Source organism: Pelecanus crispus, chromosome 12 (genome assembly GCF_030463565.1).
Source record: "Pelecanus crispus isolate bPelCri1 chromosome 12, bPelCri1.pri, whole genome shotgun sequence".
NCBI lineage: Eukaryota > Metazoa > Chordata > Aves > Pelecaniformes > Pelecanidae > Pelecanus > Pelecanus crispus.
In genome coordinates, this window is record NC_134654.1 from 21,640,958 (window position 1) to 21,660,001 (window position 19,044).

The 19,044-nt window shown below is 46.2% G+C and overlaps 2 protein-coding genes across 2 annotated transcripts; both read right to left on the bottom strand.

Moving 5' to 3' along the window:
- Positions 1–621: 621 nt before the first annotated feature.
- ARMC7 (armadillo repeat containing 7) lies at positions 622–3,382 on the bottom strand. The gene is made up of 3 exons (XM_075720057.1): positions 3,304–3,382; positions 2,391–2,534; positions 622–1,418 (listed from the first exon to the last, which is right to left on the bottom strand). The coding sequence occupies exons 1-3, from the start codon at positions 3,368–3,370 to the stop codon at positions 1,081–1,083; spliced, it is 549 nt and encodes a 182-aa protein (XP_075576172.1). The 5' UTR covers positions 3,371–3,382; the 3' UTR covers positions 622–1,080.
- Positions 3,383–9,676: 6,294 nt separating this feature from the next.
- On the bottom strand, positions 9,677–18,450 carry SLC16A5 (solute carrier family 16 member 5). Its single transcript, XM_075720229.1, has 4 exons — positions 18,231–18,450; positions 14,013–14,156; positions 12,137–13,003; positions 9,677–9,918 (listed from the first exon to the last, which is right to left on the bottom strand). Exons 1-4 carry the CDS (start codon positions 18,448–18,450, stop codon positions 9,677–9,679), a joined length of 1,473 nt encoding a protein of 490 aa, XP_075576344.1.
- Between the last annotated feature and the right edge of the window lie 594 nt (positions 18,451–19,044).

The following is a 19,044-nucleotide window of genomic DNA, read 5'->3' on the forward strand; positions in this document are numbered from 1 at the left end:
CGTTTTGGGTGCTGCTTTTTTTTTTTTTTTTTCCCCTTGTGCGCCTGTGCTTTTAACCACACTCCTGTTTGTTTTGGGCTGACTAGGAGTGGAGGGGATTAAAAAAGAGGAAGAAGTGAAGCTCTGAAACTTGAGCAGACACAGCATGGGTGTCTGTCAGGGAGCACTGTGCTCAGCAGCCAAACTCTTTTAAATTTTATGTATTTAGCCACCCTGCCTTTTGCGTTGCCTTTTGCATCATTGGCTGATAATGAAAGGAGACCAAGCTGGCTTCAATTTCTGGCCCATGTGCATGAGTAAGAGTGGGCAAAGGCTGGGCTGCAAATGCTGTAGAGAAATATTTATGAGCTTATACAAGACTGTTTACACAGTGTTTAAGTTAATGTTTTATTAAGAGAAGGTTTTACAAGACAGCTGTTCTCATGAGCCAGAGTGCCACGAGCCCTTTTTTTAATCTTCACCTTTCTCACCAGTGGTAATGAAAGAAAAACAACCTTCCACTTCCTGATTTATATGATAGCTACAACCTGCCCTGCGTAGCGATTTACTAGCCAGGTGCCCTATGCCTTGATGATAGGATGGCATATTCAGTACCAAAGAGACACAGTAAGATGCAGACTGCTGGGGCAGGGAAACACCTTCTTCCTTCTGCAGGAAGAATAAAGTTTATGTGACATATCAAAGTCATTTGAGTTGACACTGAAGAGGAGAGCTGCAGCAAAACCAGCCAGGAACTGGAGGGGATATAAGCTGCCCAATAACCCAGGCAGAAACCCCCCCTAATTGCTGGGAAGGGTTATTTGTGCAAACTGGGTGCTGGGCTGCACTTGACAAGCTACTCTCCGACTGCCATGACCTGTTATTTTAAATATTTGCTTGCAGTTTTAGCTGTGTGCTTGGCCTGACTGACATGGTAGTGCTGTACCGTCCTCTTTATTAACTAAAATCCAGTGCTGGGATGACCACTTTCCCTCTTCGGTGGTGTTCTTGACACACTCTTGACCTGCTGAGCAGAAAGTGGAGGCCTGGGAAAACAGAGGGAAGTCTCCCCCTCAACAGCTCTGCGCTGCTCTGACAGCTTCAGTCCTTGGGGAGAGGAATCCCCACCGCTGTGTGTTTGCTTAGATTCCTGGCCTCTTCCACTTGCAACGGTGTGCAGTAATCCTCCAGGAAGACGGTTGCCAGATTGCTTAGCCTTCTGCTGGCTGAGAGAGAGAAGCGAAGCATGCACTCCACCACTGGGAGAGCCGTGGTCTGCTGGCGCGACTGCGGCGTTGTCAGGTACATCAGCGTCGTGACTGCTGACATGACTGTCTCCTCATTGGAGCTGGAGAGGCAGTTGATTATGGGCTCTACCCCACTTGCCTCCAAGATGTAGTCTTTGTTAGTTTTATCCAGGCAGAGGTTACAAAGACCACCTGAAACAACAAAAGAAAATGTCCAACACATGCAAGACAAACTTCTCTCCACAGCCTCATCTTTTTCATACTGAGATTCAAATTCACTGCTGAGCCCTTTTTTCTAATACAGAAATAAGCATGCAGATTTTCTGTGAAATTTGGATGGAAAATTCTTAACGGCTTCCTGGGCAACGTTTTCTTGATTCTTTCCAGAGATTTTCCACCAGAACATTCCTCCTCCTGTATGTCATTAGAGGGCACTGTACTGCTGGACATAATGTATTTCACAGAATGAAGAATTCCAGTATCACTTAACCTTAACAGAGGCTACAAGCCAGCAGTTTATTGCAGGTGTTTTAGAAAAACAGAGAACAGAGATAACAGTACTAGCCAAGAGGCACAGAATGATTGTACTTGAAGCTCTTAAGATGCAGCCGTACCCTGCTGTAGCTCAGCCACAAACCTCAAATTTATTTATTATCATCTCACGGAATCACTCACAATTAGGATCTGGCCCCTTAGCTTATGTTCAGACCATGATGAATCATTATAAGGCAGTTCTCAGAGAACTTAGTAAAAAAATTCAAGGAAGTATTCTAGAAGACTGGTTGTCAATAGTAGAATGATAACATTAGACCTGTACATTATACAGGGCAACAATTTATGTTATTAATGACTGCTTCTCTGTAGGAGGGAGTCATTCATCTAGTGTTTACTTACAGTCTTATTAAAAAAAAATCCTTTCCAGAAAGCATCTTTAAGCACAGCAGCTATATTTGGATGAAGGGGAGATACCTGCCTCCTACCTCTTGCCCCATTCCACTCGTTCTCCACTAAATGAAGCCTTATCAGCCCAGCACGGGTCTGTTCTTGCAGCACAACAACTATCTGCCTCTCCAGGGAGGAGATTAACCACCAAACCAAAGTGTCAGGCCCAGCGTCCCCTGGCCTGCCAGCCCCTTTACAAGGGTGTTCAGGTGCGGTCCTTACCAATTGCAAACTCCACGAGGGTGTCACTGTCTTCAGTGAGCGTATCAAGGAACAGATCCAGGACTTGAAGCTGCCGGAGGTACTCGTAGTTTTTGGGATCGTAGGCGAAGTTGGCCAGGTTGGCCAGTACCTGCTCCTTGGCCTCTGCAACAGAGAAGCGTCAGGCGTGTGAGGGAACACTCAACATGAAGAGTATGAGCAAGCAGCAGTGCCCGCAGGTTACCTGGGCTGGCTGTCACCTGGAACTCGGTGACGAGGGCCTGCAGGTGCTCCAGCCGCCCCAGCTCGTTACCTGGGCTGGCTGTCACCTGGAACTCGGTGACGAGGGCCTGCAGGTGCTCCAGCCGCCCCAGCTCGTTACCTGGGCTGTCTGTCACCTGGAACTCGGTGACGAGGGCCTGCAGGTGCTCCAGCCCCCCCAGCTCGTTACCTGGGCTGGCTGTCACCTGGAACTCGGTGACGAGGGCCTGCAGGTACTCCAGCCGCCCCAGCTCGTTACCTGGGCTGTCTGTCACCTGGAACTCGGTGACGAGGGCCTGCAGGTACTCCAGCCCCCCCAGCTCGTTACCTGGGCTGTCTGTCACCTGGAACTCGGTGACGAGGGCCTGCAGGTACTCCAGCCCCCCCAGCTCGTTACCTGGGCTGTCTGTCACCTGGAACTCGGTGACGAGGGCCTGCAGGTACTCCAGCCCCCCCAGCTCGTTACCTGGGCTGTCTGTCACCTGGAACTCGGTGACGAGGGCCTGCAGGTACTCCAGCCGCCCCAGCTCGTTACCTGGGCTGGCTGTCACCTGGAACTCGGTGACGAGGGCCTGCAGGTACTCCAGCCGCCCCAGCTTGTTACCTGGGCTGGCTGTCACCTGGAACTCGGTGACGAGGGCCTGCAGGTACTCCAGCCGCCCCAGCTCGTTACCTGGGCTGTCTGTCACCTGGAACTCGGTGACGAGGGCCTGCAGGTACTCCAGCCGCCCCAGCTCCATCCCGGGCCCGGCAGCGAGGCGATGCCCCCAGCCCAGCCACTGAACGCCCGGCGCCTGCGAGACACCCCGCGCTCGGCTCTCCCCTCCCCCGGGAGCCCCGCGGCAGGCCGGGGCGCGGGCGGCGCTTGCTCACGGCGAGGCTGCCCCACGGCCGCGGCCCGCGGGGTGCCGAGGAGCCGGCGGCGGCAGGGACGCCCCAGCGGCCCGGCGGGAAGGGACGCGCCCGGCGGCCGCCATCTTGTGGGCGTGACGCGGCGCAGCCTTGCTCTCCTCAGGCGGGAGGCGGCGGCTCCTCCTCCGCGGGCGGCGGCTCCCGGCGTCGAGCGGGGCCCCGGGGGTGGCTGCTGCGGGGCGGGTACGGGCACGGGCACGGGCACGGGCACGGGCACGGGCTGGCGGGCGGCGGCCGAGCGCAGTGCCTCGGGTGGGGCGTGGGGCGGCAGGCAGCGCCCTGCGGGGGTGTTTGCGTCCCCGTGGGCCGTGTCAGCCGTCACCGATCGCCGCAAATAAGCGACCGTGCGTTGCGGTGGTCCGCTTCGCATTTCGGTATACGGCAAAACTTCGGTATTTAAACACTGCTCTGGAAAGAAGCCAACCTTTCCTCGCTCGCTCGTTATTTACTCAAATTCTCACGTGTCATTTTTTTCCTGCTCGGTTTCGGTACCGCTGTCCTTCCAGGTTCTTCCGAGTTAGCCGCAGCGGTGCTGCTCGGCGTGGATGAGGCCCGAGGCGCTGCGCAGGCCGCGGCTCTGCTGCCCGGCTGCCCGGCTCGGCCAAGGCGTGAGCCAGGTCTGCACCGAGCTGCTCGCCCGGTCCCGGCGTCTCTCTGGGTGGTGGGTGTTCGCCGTGGCAGAAGACGGGACATGCAGGGGGTAAAGCGATGGCTGGGTTGGTAGGGTGGGCAAGGGTAGGGAGAGATGCTTGTGGGAATAAAGGGTTTAGTTAGCTTCAGTTTTAATACGGGATTGCAACTCGTAGGCTGCAGGGGGACAACGGGCAGAGATTTTTTGCCTTTTTTTAAAAAGGCAAAAGGATTAGAAGCTGAGGGAAAAGGTTAAAAGAGGGCACAATACATGCATGGTGAGATAAATTATCTGGGGGAAAAAAAACCAAGTGAAGCCAAGGAGGAGTGAAGTAAAGCAGCAGCAGGTAATTCCACCCTGTCTTTACAATGCCCTGGCCTAAGCACAAAGCAGAGCAATTACGTGATTCTGAACTAGCACAGTGCCAATGAAACCACTGTGATTGTAAGCGCTGCAAGTGGATTCAGTTGTGGTTCATGTGTAAATATATAAGGTAAAGGTACATAAATATCAACTGGGCGGGGTGGCGTCTGCAGAAATTTATGTTGCTCTTATTGAAGCAATTAAATGCATAGAGGTTCTGTAGATAAGGTAGGCAACAGGTTGTGAGCAGATACTGTCTTTTGCATTATCTTGAATGCAGCTCATATAAAGCAAATTGAACATGGACTGATCTGCCAAATACCTGGCATCAGTGACAAACATGTTGGGCTAATAATCTCTTCTACCACACAGCTGGGTATAGTAAAATATCTGCCCATGACCACATTAAATAGAAGGATGAGCAAAGAAGCTACGCTGAATGCAGTAATGCTAAATCTTTTAACATTGCAGTGGTGTGGGAAGACAGAGAATGTGAAAGTGAAGGTATTTATTTCTCCCTGGTATAAAAGTTTAAGCCAGGCCTGCGCTAGCAACTTCAACTCTTATCATAATTATCAGCTGAAGTAGGTAGGTATATGTGTGTGTATATATATGTGTGGATATATATGAAACTGATCAGCAAAGGTGTTACAGACTCCTGTATTAGAATGTTTTGCAAGTGTATTAACAAATCTCTTTTAATGTATGCCTTTGTAAGTGCTAAGTGTTGATGTACTTTAAAGCCACATCTGTCATGACACAGAAAGTGAATGACTAATGTGAGAAAGCAGGAGAAGAGGAAGCAAAGGCAGAGGAACTAGTCAAAACAAAGAGAAGTGATTAAGGATACTGGGGTTGACTAATAAGGGGTGAAAAACAGTATTTAGAGAGGAAAAATGCAATGACTTCTTGTTTGTAAGTAAGTACTAGATCTGTGGTCAGTCAGTATAATTTCACATGCACAGAAGCAGTAGGAACTTCGTCCCCTGGAGTTGTTTCACAGAGAGCAGTGTTTAGAAAAGGCTGGTGTCTGTGCTGGCTGAGTTTCAGGTGATGAGTCTCCAGGTCACACTATTCAGCGCGTGGCAAGATGTAACCAGGAGATGAACTTGTTCCTGGGAACTGTGAGCTGTGCTCCTTCTAGCCTTTGTCTTGCGTTGAGTTTAATCAAAGCTGCTTAAGAGTTGTGAGAAACATTTTACCTTTAATTTGCTGTGTTGGAGCTGCCTCCTGGAGGAGAGTTTGAAAACTTCCCCTGGCTTTGTAGTCATTGATTTTTCTGCAGGAGTTGCAGACCGTGTTAGTACTGCTTATGTGACCTGCTTTGTTACCAGCTGTGCGCTTGTCTTTCTGCTGACTTACTGCGGGGAGTTTGTCCTGATATCTAGAAAGATCACTTGGCAGTAGGCAGAGTTGTCTGGGCTATGTAACCCTCTTACTCAGGCTGTTTACTCACCCAGAACTGGCTATATTGTTTAATTGTCTGAATGCTCCAAGCACTTGCTGCTTGCCAGAATCAGCGCAGAACGGGCTTGTATAGCTGGCGTGTTCACAGCTTCAGGGGCTAGTCTAGTGGCATTGATAGCACACCAAAGTTAGAATTCAGTGCATTTTCGTTTCTGGTAGTTGTATTTCTTTTCTTGCAGTTACTAGCCAGGTCTGCAAACAGCATGGCAAGCTCTTCATTTAAGTGATTTTGCATTTCTGAGGTGTTTTAGAGTATGTAAGTTTACCGTGACCTTTCTTTGGGTTTTTATTAAACTTTTCCAAGAATGACAGTAGCAGAGTATCTAAGGCTTCTAAGGATCATGATCTTGCAATATTTCAAGATGATGTGAACTTCCTGGTGAATGTTTCATTGCAGTAAGGAAAGGTGCTTGTTGCAAAAATGCTTAGCTTGCAAGGTTATGATACTTTAAATGATAAAGGGAGCAGGAGGGGGTAAGAGGGGACCAGATGAGTGAGGGACATTATTTCTGGTCAGCTTTTCTTGCTCTGCTGGTTCTCAGAGGTTTGCAACCTGGCTGAGGTATTAGTGTTTTTCTATAATTACAGACAGTGTTATTTTATTGTCTGTAGGTGTTTAAAAAAAAACTTTTTCAGGGGGTGGTGGTAATTAAGCTGTGGTTGCCTTGCGTAACAGGACAACCTTAAACTCATGAAAGAACTTTTATTGCTTTATTTTTCTTCTGGGCCTCAATATTCTTAAGGACTGAGTATTACTGCTCCTGTATGATAGCTCTGAGGGGGAGTATTTGTTGTACTGTAGCATGCTCAGTGTGCATGGTCCCTTCAGCTAGGCTTTGCAAAGCTCCTGCTCGGGGCAGCTTGGAGTTCAGGTTGAAAAGAGAGGTAGGAGTGGAGAGCTGTGGAACAGGAAAGAAGGGGGAGTATTTTTCTGTATTATGTGAGGTCAGACATCTTATTTACCTGTGGACACACAGCCTAAAATGTTACCTCTTCTCTCTCTGAGATGTGTTTCCAACCTGTGCGTTGTGGGTTACTTCTAAAAGGTCTGTGGAAAGTAACCAGGGGCGACAACCCTGTTTTTCAGGCAGCTTAAATTTTGTAACGCTGCTAGAAAGTTTTTAGTCAACAAGTTGAGAAAATCTGAAATAATGGATTGGTGAATTCACTGTTTTTCTTCCCAGAAACATCTCTCTGCCTCTGGAAATAAGTTCCAGTGACCCTGGTGTTGAGTCTGGGAGTATCAAAAAGCAGTTCTATAAAGCACTCTCCTAACTTTCTACCCTAAATTACCTTGCACTGCTGTGCCTAGATAAGAAATAGTCAAAACAGATTTCTTTGCCATGGTGTAGGAGGAGCTGATCTCTGTGTGTCAGCTTCAGTTGGTGAGTACCTTTTTCTCCCTCCCCCACGTCTTGCAGGCATGCATTACACTATACGTTTGCTTGCTCATGAGCCAGAGCTAAAATCATTGCAGATGGAGCAGTTGGCTCCACGGAGGAGATGGATTCTATTGCTCCTTCAACTAACCTTTGTTTTCCTGTGATAAATTTTGATGGGTTGTAGCTTACACTATATCTTGCCTATTTTGCCCAGGACATTTGTAGCAGTGGGAGGATTCGGGACATGACTCCATATTTCTGGAACAGAAAGGGAATGTAGAAAGGTGAATGTAAAATTTAAGAATTACACACAGAAAAAATGGCAATCTGTTCAGTTGCTTAGCTGTTTTATTCACAATAGCTAGAAGAGGTTTGGGACTTGATCCCTTTTCATTATTTTTTTATTGAGAGGGGGAAAGCCACATCTTTTTCCTAGGAATGTACAGCAGTCATTGTTTCGGTAAGCTGAGAAGCACCAGTCCCTGTTTACTTTGTAGTTATGGACCACGTAGGCATTACACAAGTTAATAAACATGTGTGATGGGAGATTAGATATATATGTCTCCCACTAGCCATCTTATTTAAGTATATGTTTGATCAGGAAATGCAAAGCCTACTGGTTCAGTAATCCTAGAGCAGTACTGAAATATAGATACTACTGAGTGGTGGGAGCAGGAACCTGTCTGAAGGGCTGATCCTTCACAACCGTAAAAGCCAGCTGTGAGGCCATTATAGTCTCCGGAGACCTTGGAGTCAGTTTTCCAGTGGTTTCGTCCAGTGTGGGTTTTTTTGGTTGGTTGGTTTGTTTTGTCTGGGGAGCCCACAGCTCTAATGAAAACTGGTTTTGTAGCTAGGAATTTGATATAACAGTTCTCAAGATAAGCACTGCATTTGAGTTGAAAGCTGCTACTTCTTCCATTTCACTCCCATTTTATGCTTCTGTCTTTCTCATGGTTCTAATGTGCTGAGTAATCTTCATCTGCAGTGTTTTGTGAGCTCTCTGCTTCTGTCAGACCAGGAATGATACAGAATATAAACGGTTTACAACTTGAACTGATGCTGAGGGAGGTTGGAGGTTGATGCAGCTCTCATCTTAGTGCTTACAAGGGTAGCTCCCAGGAGTGTAGCAAGAAAACCCACTTAAGTCAAAGCTGTATGGATATGAAAGTCAGTAAGACAGACTCTTCTCAGTATACTTTTCCCCACAGATTTATTTGTAAGTTATGCTTGTAAGAAATGTGAGTTATGCTTGTGCAAAGTTCTCTATAGTGAGAATGCTGGTGTAATTAAGTCTGAGAATCTAAGACTAAAGAGCTGAATTCATTGAATCCATTTACACAAGGGGGAACTACCGTGGTTTTGAATTTGGCTCTATATAAGGATGCACACACTTATTCTCAGGTCTAGTAACACCTTCCCTGCCTCCCTGCCCCCCCGCCATGAGTCCCAGTTAATACTGGAAAGAAGTGTATTTACACAAGCCATGAGTCCTGTTTTATGATATATCAAGAAGCACTTGAGATGTCGCTAATTATACAAAGGAGGCACTCTAAGGTTTGGATTTTTTTCTTTTTGATGCTGTGGAGTTGAACCTTTGAGGCTTTGAAAATGTCCTTGGCATGAAGAACTCATATACGTACCTCATAGGAGAAAATACGTGATCTTAGTAGAGACTTGGCTGAGTTCTGCAACCCATGCAACAGCCTCCATATAATATTTAGAGATGTGGAAAATAATAACATGCTTCCTGTAGAAAGTGTTTGTTTTGCCACCCCCAACATGGGAAACAACCAGGAAACTTCATATAAGTCTGCACCAAAATCGCATGTTCAGATGAGACAGTAATACTTCTTTGTGAAATTAATATCATTGTGCATAGCCATTAATACGTATTGTCCAGTGCTACTAAGTGAAATGTGTATGTGAAATTCTAGTGACGACTTAAAGGCACTAACTTACACCAATTCAACTGACACGTCTTTTGTCTCTCAGTGCTGGTTACCATGGCTGTTACCCCATGGCTTGCTTTAGGAAAGCGCAGTTCTCTTTGTCCTTTGGCTCTTTGGCTGGCACTGGGTTCCGGGCTCAGGCTGTGGTCTGGATCACTCACGTGGAGTCTGACACAGCCCCACGGAGTGGAAGTGCAGGGCAGAAGGATGATGACAGTTGTGGAAAGCAGATGCTTGTTTTCTCATCTGCCATCAGTGCTGGCCCCTGTGTAGCTTTGTACAGGCCCCATAATTGTTTGTGTTCCTTTTTTTTATTTTTTTTCCCCCTTCTTTTCTTTTTCTTCATATGCTTGTGATGTACACGACTGCTGGAGGGGATTGACTCTCAGGCTGTGGTTCAGTTGGCATTTCATTGTATTGATATCTGGAGGCATTATCCAAAGGTACTTTTGAAGCTTCTTTCAATTTGTTTTTTTTTTCCAGAGCACAGAAGCTGAGCCCCATGAATAATGCAGCTGATATCAGGAAGAAAGTGGAGTTGTAGAAGACGTAGTGGAAATCACTCGTTATGTCCACCAGGAGACCTGAAATAGAAGCCATTGTTTAGTCGAAGAGAAGATGCATACTAAAGGCAACTGGGTGACATTTACATAAATGTTAAACCTAAATCATGCATCAAACTGCCGTATACAAAAGATAAGCATTCACAGATTAGTTAAGTTCTCTTCTCTAGATTCTAGGGTTTGTTTGTTTTTGTAGTCACCAATCAGGTGACGTTTCTGCTTCTGCACAAAGTATTTCTGAATACACAGAAAAATCAGGAAAGAAAGGAAACTGGAACTTTTCCCCAACCTGCTGATTCATTTTGTTTGCTCAGCAGAGGACTCCCATGCCACTGTCACTCACTGGATTTTGTAATGAGTGACCCTGTTACATCCCAGGTCAGAAAATAGAACAAATAAATAGAGGAATCTCAGAAAAATTGACATGTTAGGCTCTCTAAACTGAACAGTTATCTCTAATAGTGTGTAACCAGGGAGAGGAAAACTCTCAGCACAGCAAGCATTATGACTAACATTGTGCCCTCTGTGTAAAACATTTAGAAGCATGATACATCAAATCAGTAATTTAACACTAATGTTAGAGATGGAAGGGCAATACTCAGGTCAAATATATGATGCCTTCCCTATAGGCTGCTTATTTATGTGGAAATACTGGAATAATGTTTGTTTGCTTGTATTCTTCAGTAAAGGATGGTGATGTTTCTTTTCATAGTGCACTTTTCTTTAGCAGATTTTAGGACTACAAGTAGAAATGGAGCTGCTTTTACTGTACTTTGTTTTGTCCATCTGCCACTCCTATCAGAGATGTCCAAGAAAAGACCAGAAAAGTGACTGACACGCTAATGCCAGGGAATACCATGAAATATGGTGCGTGTTATCATCCCATTATTAGAACAGACATTATTTGCCTGCTGAGTGGCACACAATCAATTGTCTGGAGAAGAGAACTAAAGCCTGAATTGAGGATTCATGCTCAGGTTCACATTTCTTGTTTGTTAGTCTTTTGAATTTGCTGCTGTACTGCAGGAGCAGGTGCATCTTGGACAGGTCACTTAGTGGCATTGGGAGTGAGCTATGAAATCTGTGAATAATTTATTGATTTGGGGGTCATAACTAGCTCCTTTTTTGTCTCCAGAGAAAAATTAATATACTCTAAAATGTGGAAAGAAGAGTGAACAGAAGCTTTTACTATAAGGGTCTTGAATATTCATGTAGAGGTGGTAATAATTCTGATCACAGTAGATTTGTTTAATGTGATGTTAGCAATTCCTTGAGACTTCATAGATAAAACAATGCAAACTAGCAAAGCAGTGAAATAGTTAATAGACAGCAAGATCCTGCCACAGTAATTCCTCTCTGTGTCTTGCCTCTCACTGGAAAAAAGCTCTCCTCACTCCCGTGCCTATCAAAGCTGCTGTCCTCGTTTCGGCTGGGATAGAGTTAATTTTCTTCCTAGTAGCTGACATTGTGCTGTGTTTTGGATTTAGTTTGAGAATAACCTTGATAACACACTGATGTTGTAGTTGCTGCTAAGTAGTGCTCACTCTAGTCAAGGACTTTTTCAGCTTCCCATGCTCTGCCAGGTGCACAAGAAACTGGGAGGGGGCACAGCCAGGACAGTTGATCCAAACTGCCCAAAGGGCTATTCCATACCATGTGACATCATGTTCAGTATTTAAACTGGGGGGGAGTTGGCCAGAGGGCAGCGGTCGCTGCTCAGGGACTGGCTGGGTATCGGTCAGCAGGTGGGGAGCAATTACATTGTGCATCACTTATTTTGTAGATTATCATTAATATATTTAATATATATCAATATATTAATATATTTTCCCTTCCTTTTCTGTCCTATTGAACTGTCTTTATGTCAACCCCCGAATTTTACTTTTTTTTTCCAATTCTCTCCCCCATCCCACTGGGGAGGGGGAGTGAACGGCTGTGTGGTGTTTAACTGCCTGCTGGGTTAAACCACAATAGCTGCCTACCAAGTGGGTAACTTTTTCAACTGCCTGCTGTTGCTGCAGTGACACTTGGGCAGCTGCAGAAATTACCCTCATCCAGCTGTGAGAAGGGGCTGATCATTCCTTTCCAACTCTCCCTTTTGTGTTGCTCCCTTTGCATAACTCACCTGCCTGCATGGGTTTGGAAACTCCCTCATTTCTCTTCTTTATGTTCCCAAATACTTGTCACCAGTGTCTAAACAACCGAATTTTCCCCAGCCTGCTTTAATAGCTTCTCTCACCTGTGAGAGGGGGTCCAATGAGGAGCGTGATACTCTCCAGGATGGTGAAGAGTCCTAGAGCACTCGAGAACCTGTCCATCTCCACCACATCCATCAGCACCTGGAAGGTGAGTGCCCCGATGCCACTCATGGCTATACTGAGGATGACGCAGTAGATGATGAGCATGCTGAACTCAGCTGAAATGACACAAATGAAATTGCTCAGCCCACAGAGGAGCACAGCCAGGCTGAACAGGTAGATGCGTCTCCCCGTGAAGACTCTGTGTCCTGAGAGCAGCCCTGTGAAAGGGCGTATGAAGATGTTGATGAATCCGATAATGGAGATGAGGAGGGCTGCCCTGCGTTCCTCCACCCCGTTCCGGATGGCATAAGGCACAAGGTAGATGTGGGGTAATGCAAACCCCATCATCATCCAGGTCACTCCAATAGTGTAAATCTGGTAACCTTTGTTTTGACAGAAGATGTCAAAAGCCAGGTACTTCTGCAGCATCTGGAAGCATGCAGTCCTTCTGGCTTGCTGCTGGAGCTCGGGGTGGGGAGAAGATGCTCCATTGGACAGTTGTGCCCCTTCTGTTGTTCTCCCTGGCTCCTCTGCATGCTCAGGTGATGGTAGTGGTGACCCTGATGCAAGCTGAACTGGTCTCATGATGGCGCCACAAACACAACTGTTCAATAGTATTCCTCCAAAGATGAGAAAAGTGTTTCTCCAGCCCATCTCATCCAGCAAGTATTGAGAGAGCAGTGGCCACAGTGTGAAACCAAGAGAGACACCAGTGGATGCCATAGCATTGGCCAGCGTTCGCCACCGTACAAAGTAGTAGCCTAGCACAGTCACTCCTGCCTGGAAGCTGAAGCATGATCCCAGACCTAAAGGTAGGAATGAAAGAGAAAGTGACAGTGCATGATCCCTCTGCCTTGCCTTAAAAGGGTGAAAAGAGCCCAAATCCAGAGTGTACCCACAGATGACTTCTTCTGCCACTGCAGTGTTTCCTTGCCTGACAGGCTGCACAACCCCCAGTGATTAATACTCAGAAACCCCACTCAAGGGATGAAGAAGGATGTTGTGCGTAAATTAAACTCTGTGTTCTTGGGTATACTAAATATATTGATCTAAGCTAACATTTGTCTGGGGCACGCTGCCATTCCTAAAATTGTTATGGAGTTGTTCATTAAAAACTTGGGTTTTATACCACATGAAACAAGCAGTGCTGCTTTCCTGACACTTTCATCAGGCCTCAGGGAGTTACTTGTTTTTCTCTCTATGCAGTGGACACAGCTTAGCCTGCAAGATCCAATGGGATTGGTCCCAAAGTAACCTGGCTGAAGAAATTAATTTCTCTGTGTTAGAAAAAAGCAAGAGTTGAACATCAGTCACATAGGAGAAATATTTGGAAAGGAAAAGTTCCCATCTGTTACTTGTGTTCAAAACCAACACGTTCTTTTGTCAGAAAAAGATATCTCCACATTTCCCCAGATTGGGAGTGGTGAAATATAAACCCAGGAACTTGGGAAGGACATTGTCCCAACATATTATATTCCAAGATTGAAAAAAAACCCTCCTTTCTTCAAAGACAAAAGGCTGAGAAGCTACTAAAAAGAACAGACATCTTTGCTCTCCATTTCGCCCTCTGGAGACCTGTAGCTTTTTCCAGAGAGAAGCACTTTCCAGTGAGCTTGGCTGGATGAGGTGTGTGTTAAAGGGGTGTGAAGGGCAAGTCTAGCTATTATATGATTCCTGCTGTGCTGTGGGGCTTTTGATTTATTCCATTTCACAGATGAATGGAAAAACGTGAGCACTTAGTCGGGCCTCTCACTATTTTCCATCTCTCAAGTCAAGCACAGCAGCTGGGTTTTCCTGCTGTTCTTTGGTACTTACCAGTGATGAGGCCAGCTGTTACGTAAAGCTGGCTGATGGACTTGCAGAAGGAGCTGGACACCATGCCCACTCCGCTGAGCAGGCCTCCCAGCATCACAACAAACCTGCAGCCAAATTGCTTCACCAAGATGCTGCAGAGGGGCCCTGGAAGCAAAGAAGCAAAAGGGAAGCAGTTAGGGAGGAAGGAAATATTTCATACCTGCTGGACTGCTGCAATTATCAAATTATATAGTCTAGAGACCCTGAGAATTGTCCCAGCAGCATAATGTAGTAGAGGAGCCAGGAAGAGAAAATACATTTCCCTGATCCTTCCAAGTGCATGGTCAGCTTGTGAACTGCGGGGAAGGCTCCTGTGATCTGCTTGGATTTTTGGCCATTAAGTAGGATTTCTAAGCTTTGCTGTGATGTATTTTAGTTAAAACTCTTGGAAATGGAATGGAAGAAGGGCCTTCAAGTGTAAATCTGTTCTCACATGATACAAATTCTGGGAATGATTTGAAAAAGTAGGGGACTTGGATTTCTGTGCCTCCAAGTAACAGATGCTAAGCAGGGTGATAGTTCTGTTTGCATATTTCCACTCTTATTTCACTGTGTTTTTTCAAATATTCTGCCACAAAATCTCCTAAATTGCCCTTGGTGTCCCGCTACCTAGGTGAAACTCCTTGCAAGAGAAGGCAGATTGACTCTGAACTAGATCAAGAACGGGAAAAAAAGTTGTCATTGAGGAGGATTATTTGAAAATGGCCGGAGAGGTATATTCGTGTCTGCATGGGAATCAATCTAAGCTTCAGGCAGTAGCATCCAAGCTGCAGCTTGTGGAGTCTTGCAGCTGTCCTGCAAGTCATCTTCCCCAGGAAAATAATATGTTATTGTCAGTACAGCTCTTTGCACATGCCTGTCCTGGCATACCTGGCAGGGGCGGGTAGGTTTAACTGTGTCCACTTCCAAGAGGACACAAGCCTAGGAGCAGACCGTGCACATCCCGGTTCCCACTCCCACACCTGCAGCACAAACACCACAGAGGCAAGAGTGAGACCCAGGTGGTTCCAATGGGCCGGAGCCCAGCTCTGCCCTTCTTGAGCAGAAAGCTGCATTTTATTGTGCACCTAAATTGCTGGCAAGCTTTACTAGGAAAGAGTTACGTTATTTCATCAGAAAAAGCAACGAACAAATAGGCATGGAGGTGCGTGTTTCAGGTCAGTTAATTCTTTAATTTTCGTAAACTTCTGGTGAATTCCATGAGATTGTGATAAATTACCAGTTTGCTAATGTCATTTAGCATCCTTCATTTTGGGGTAGGAAATATTAGTTCAGACCTGCAGACCAGTGGGAAACATGCTTCTCTCTGCGTGCTCTGGCAGAAGAAGATCTGAAGGTACGGTTTCTTTTCCTGTTTCTTTGAGGATCCTCAAGGTTTTCCAGGTTTTATTATTTTTTTTTTCCCCCTCTTCTGAACACGTAAGGTTATATAAGCAAATGCAAAATGACTGTAAGCTTCAGAATTAGGAGTCAATCAGTGTAGGGAAAAATAACCTGTGGCATATTTATGACCTAAATCAACATCTGGTTTGAAATAAACCCCACATAGTCGAGCGACAGTGGAACATTATTAAAATTAGGACTGCAGCTGTCTGTATTTTGATCTGCTTGGGAGATTTTCACTTCAGACTTCAACTGACCTTTGAAAAAGTGTTCAGTAAACTGGTGACTGAATTATTTTTCCTTCTGCTGAAGACATTAAGGATGGTACTGCTGTTTAACCAATCCAAGTAGCCAGAAGTCATAAATTGAACACTCACAAATAATGAGATTGGCTCTAAAAATCTTAAGGGTTTTTCATTATTCGTTCCTGTTAACTTGCTTTCTAGGCTTCAAACATTATTTCTCACTTCCCTGGGGCTTTTGTGCTTTCCTTTGCAAAAATGGTTCCAACTTTTGTTGGAATGTTGCTGCATTTGTATGAATGCAATCTAGAGAGAGGTACGTGTGCATGAATATCTAGGAGCAGGAACCTGTAAGAGCCTGAACTCTCGCATTTCCCCTTTTGGAGATGGCCATAGGATCCTGAGGTCTCTCAAATGATTCTTATAACAAAATAATCATTAATCGCTTTTACCTAGGAACATAGCATGAGTAATAAGATATGTTTGGCTTAATAAGTTATGAGCTATTGTTTGCACTGTGCCCTTCCCTGTTTCCTTCCACAGCTCTGCTAAGCTGAGGTTAGCTCTCCTGCATGGGACCTTCTCACTGCACTGACCACTCTGAGGATGGGCTGCTCTGTCCATTCCCCTTCTTCTTTACCAATTTTTGCAACAAATACTTTTTTTCCCCCTTCAGTTCCTCTGAATTAAAAAGAATAAAGGAGAAGAAAAGAGAGAAGCACCTTTAAGAGACATTGGTGACATAGCAGAATGCAATTTTGGAAAGGGTTTAAGTGCCAATTAAATTATGAATCTGAATTAAACAGAGTCTGGCCCACTGCAAAGGAGGTCAGAAGTTGCAGCAAAAGCCATACATGCTTGGCCTGAGAGGGAGTCTTTTATCTCCCTTTTTTTTTTGTCATTTTTTCTTTCTGGTTTTTGGTTGTGTTACTCCTGCCTTATGCTATTGGGGGACAAGAACAAGCACTCCTCTGCTGTAACAGCCTGCAATGGGAGACATAACTGGCAAGCAAAGTAACAACTCTCTTATAATTCACTGGCGATGCCCTGACAAATTCTGTTAGCGAATATAATTAACATGAGGCTATTCTTTCCTTGTCTAATTCATAACTTTTGGATCTATTTATTGGCTGTCTTTATGTTCTGTGGTTCCGACCTCCTCCAAAACAATTACTTCATTAAAGAAGGTAGAATAATGGATATTTTCTTGTAGATACTGCCAGACTTGTCCTTCCTGGACATGTTGGGACTGAGCTGCTTCTGAGACCATTTCCTAGAGCCAGCAGGTCCCATTTGGCTCCTTCCCACTAACCACAGCAGGACCACAGGAGATGGAAGGCAGCACAGGGAATGCCCAGCAGTTTCCAAATTCAAAGCCCCAAGGACATTGCTTTATTTCTGCTGACCTTCAGTGATAATTCTTCCTGTAGTTGCTTCCCCTGAGGTTTCTTTCCATCTGTGCCTTGCAATTCTGGACTCAACTGCTTCTGCTGAGGTGCAAACTCTCTGTCCCATGTCAGGTGGCTGTCAGCCAAGTCCTGCACAGGAGAGACTGAACCTGCCACAGCCTTCACATCAGTATGACTCAGGGCTCTGCTTTTTTTTCCTTCATACGACAGTGTCACCTTTCACCAGTATTGGAAGGAGGCAGGTATGAACTCAGGGATACATGGCTCAGATACGTCACTGGATACTTTGCCTCTTTTGCCTGGTGGGGTTTGGGTAGTCTGTTTATCAAATAAGCACAGGAGTTGCACATGGAGGTGTCAGCAGCAACACGGACCACTCATTGGGAAGTCCTCAAGCTGCTGGGGATTTTTCTCTTCTATGCAGAAATATCCATCTGGGTGGGGATCTGGGGACCCTGTTCTGTGCAGCTCCCACATTTTCTTTGGGGGGAAAAAAAAAGAGTCATTCACTCCACTATCGGCAGAGCACAACCCTCCTTCCATCCCCCTTTGCCTGGAGGGTGCTGGCTGCCCCACATTCTGCATTAACCCAGCTATGCTCGCATCCACCCTGATGCCTTCTTGGGTGTGCGCTCTATGCCACCACCCAAGGAGTTGCTTTTAACATTTTTGTCTTAGCTAGCAGCCTGGAGGAGCTTGGCTTTTCGCATCTTTTCAGCCATAAAGAACGCAGTTGTCATATGGCACATGGAAGAAGATGGGATCTCATGGACAGAAGATGAATCAAGAAAGCACCCAAGTTCCAGTGCTACCTGCCAGCTTATTCAAAGAGCTGCTATGAATTAAGTTCTTACTGGTCTAGAGAAGCTGGGCTGAGAAAGGGATTCACCTACTTTGACCAAGGGTCTTGGTTGTCTCTTAGAGTGGCAAAAGGGAGCTTGGTATCTGTGGACACTTAGCTTTGGACTGTACGATCAAAGTGGCTGGGAGATACTGTGCACTGCTGACTAGCCAGTCTGCTTAGACCTCCCAGTCCCTTCCACCGTCCGCCTTAATGAAATGCTAAAAGTGCCCTCGTTACAGCCCCTAATCCGCAACACAACCGCAGAAGGTGGTGGAGGGCATTCCCTGTGGCCGTTACTTACCACCTCCATGCAGCACAGCCACCATGATGGACGGGAACCACGATGTCTCACTATTGGTGGCCTCGAACTCATGCTGGAGGTCCCTGAAGAAGACACCGATGCAAGAAGGGAAGCCCAGCGTCAGCCCCTGCAGCACCACTGCGGCAAGCAGGACCATCCATGCCCATCCCTGGTCCTGGGGCTTGGCAGCTTCGCGTGCTGCTGCTCCTCCATGGGACATGATGGCTTCTTTCTCCTCCTGAGCTAGCCTGCTGAGGAAGGTAGTACAGCTACCACGCAACCCTCAGCCCAGCGAACAGACCTACAGAGAAGGGCTGGTGGTATTCCTGAGGCTCAGAGGCACCAGTGCGTCCCATGCCTTCTGCAGCTGACATTCTAGACTTCTTGCTCTGCATTCTCTTAGCACCTCCCTTCCTTCTCACTAGCAGGATCCTGGCAACAGATTGCTTGAGAAACAACTGCCTTCCCCTTTTATATTTCACAAGACTGTGACCACAGCCAGGTACAGAACAGGACCACACCTCCTCTGAGGTAGGAATTGGCCTTACCTAGTTCCCGCCCTTGTTTTCCCTTTCACCTGCTTTCATCATATGGAGTCCCCTTGCTGGCAGTTGCTAAGGTCACTCAGTGCTCATGCTGAGAAGAGAAGGAAAAATTCTGCAAATGCCAAGAAAAATAGAAATGTGTAAAGCTTGTGTGTCACAGCAGAGGTCAGGAAAACGGCACCTACCTACAAAGTGCTAGTGGTGAAAAAACATTTTTAAAGCCATTAATTAATTAGGGTCCGGTGATTGCAGAGAGGCTTTTGCTTTAC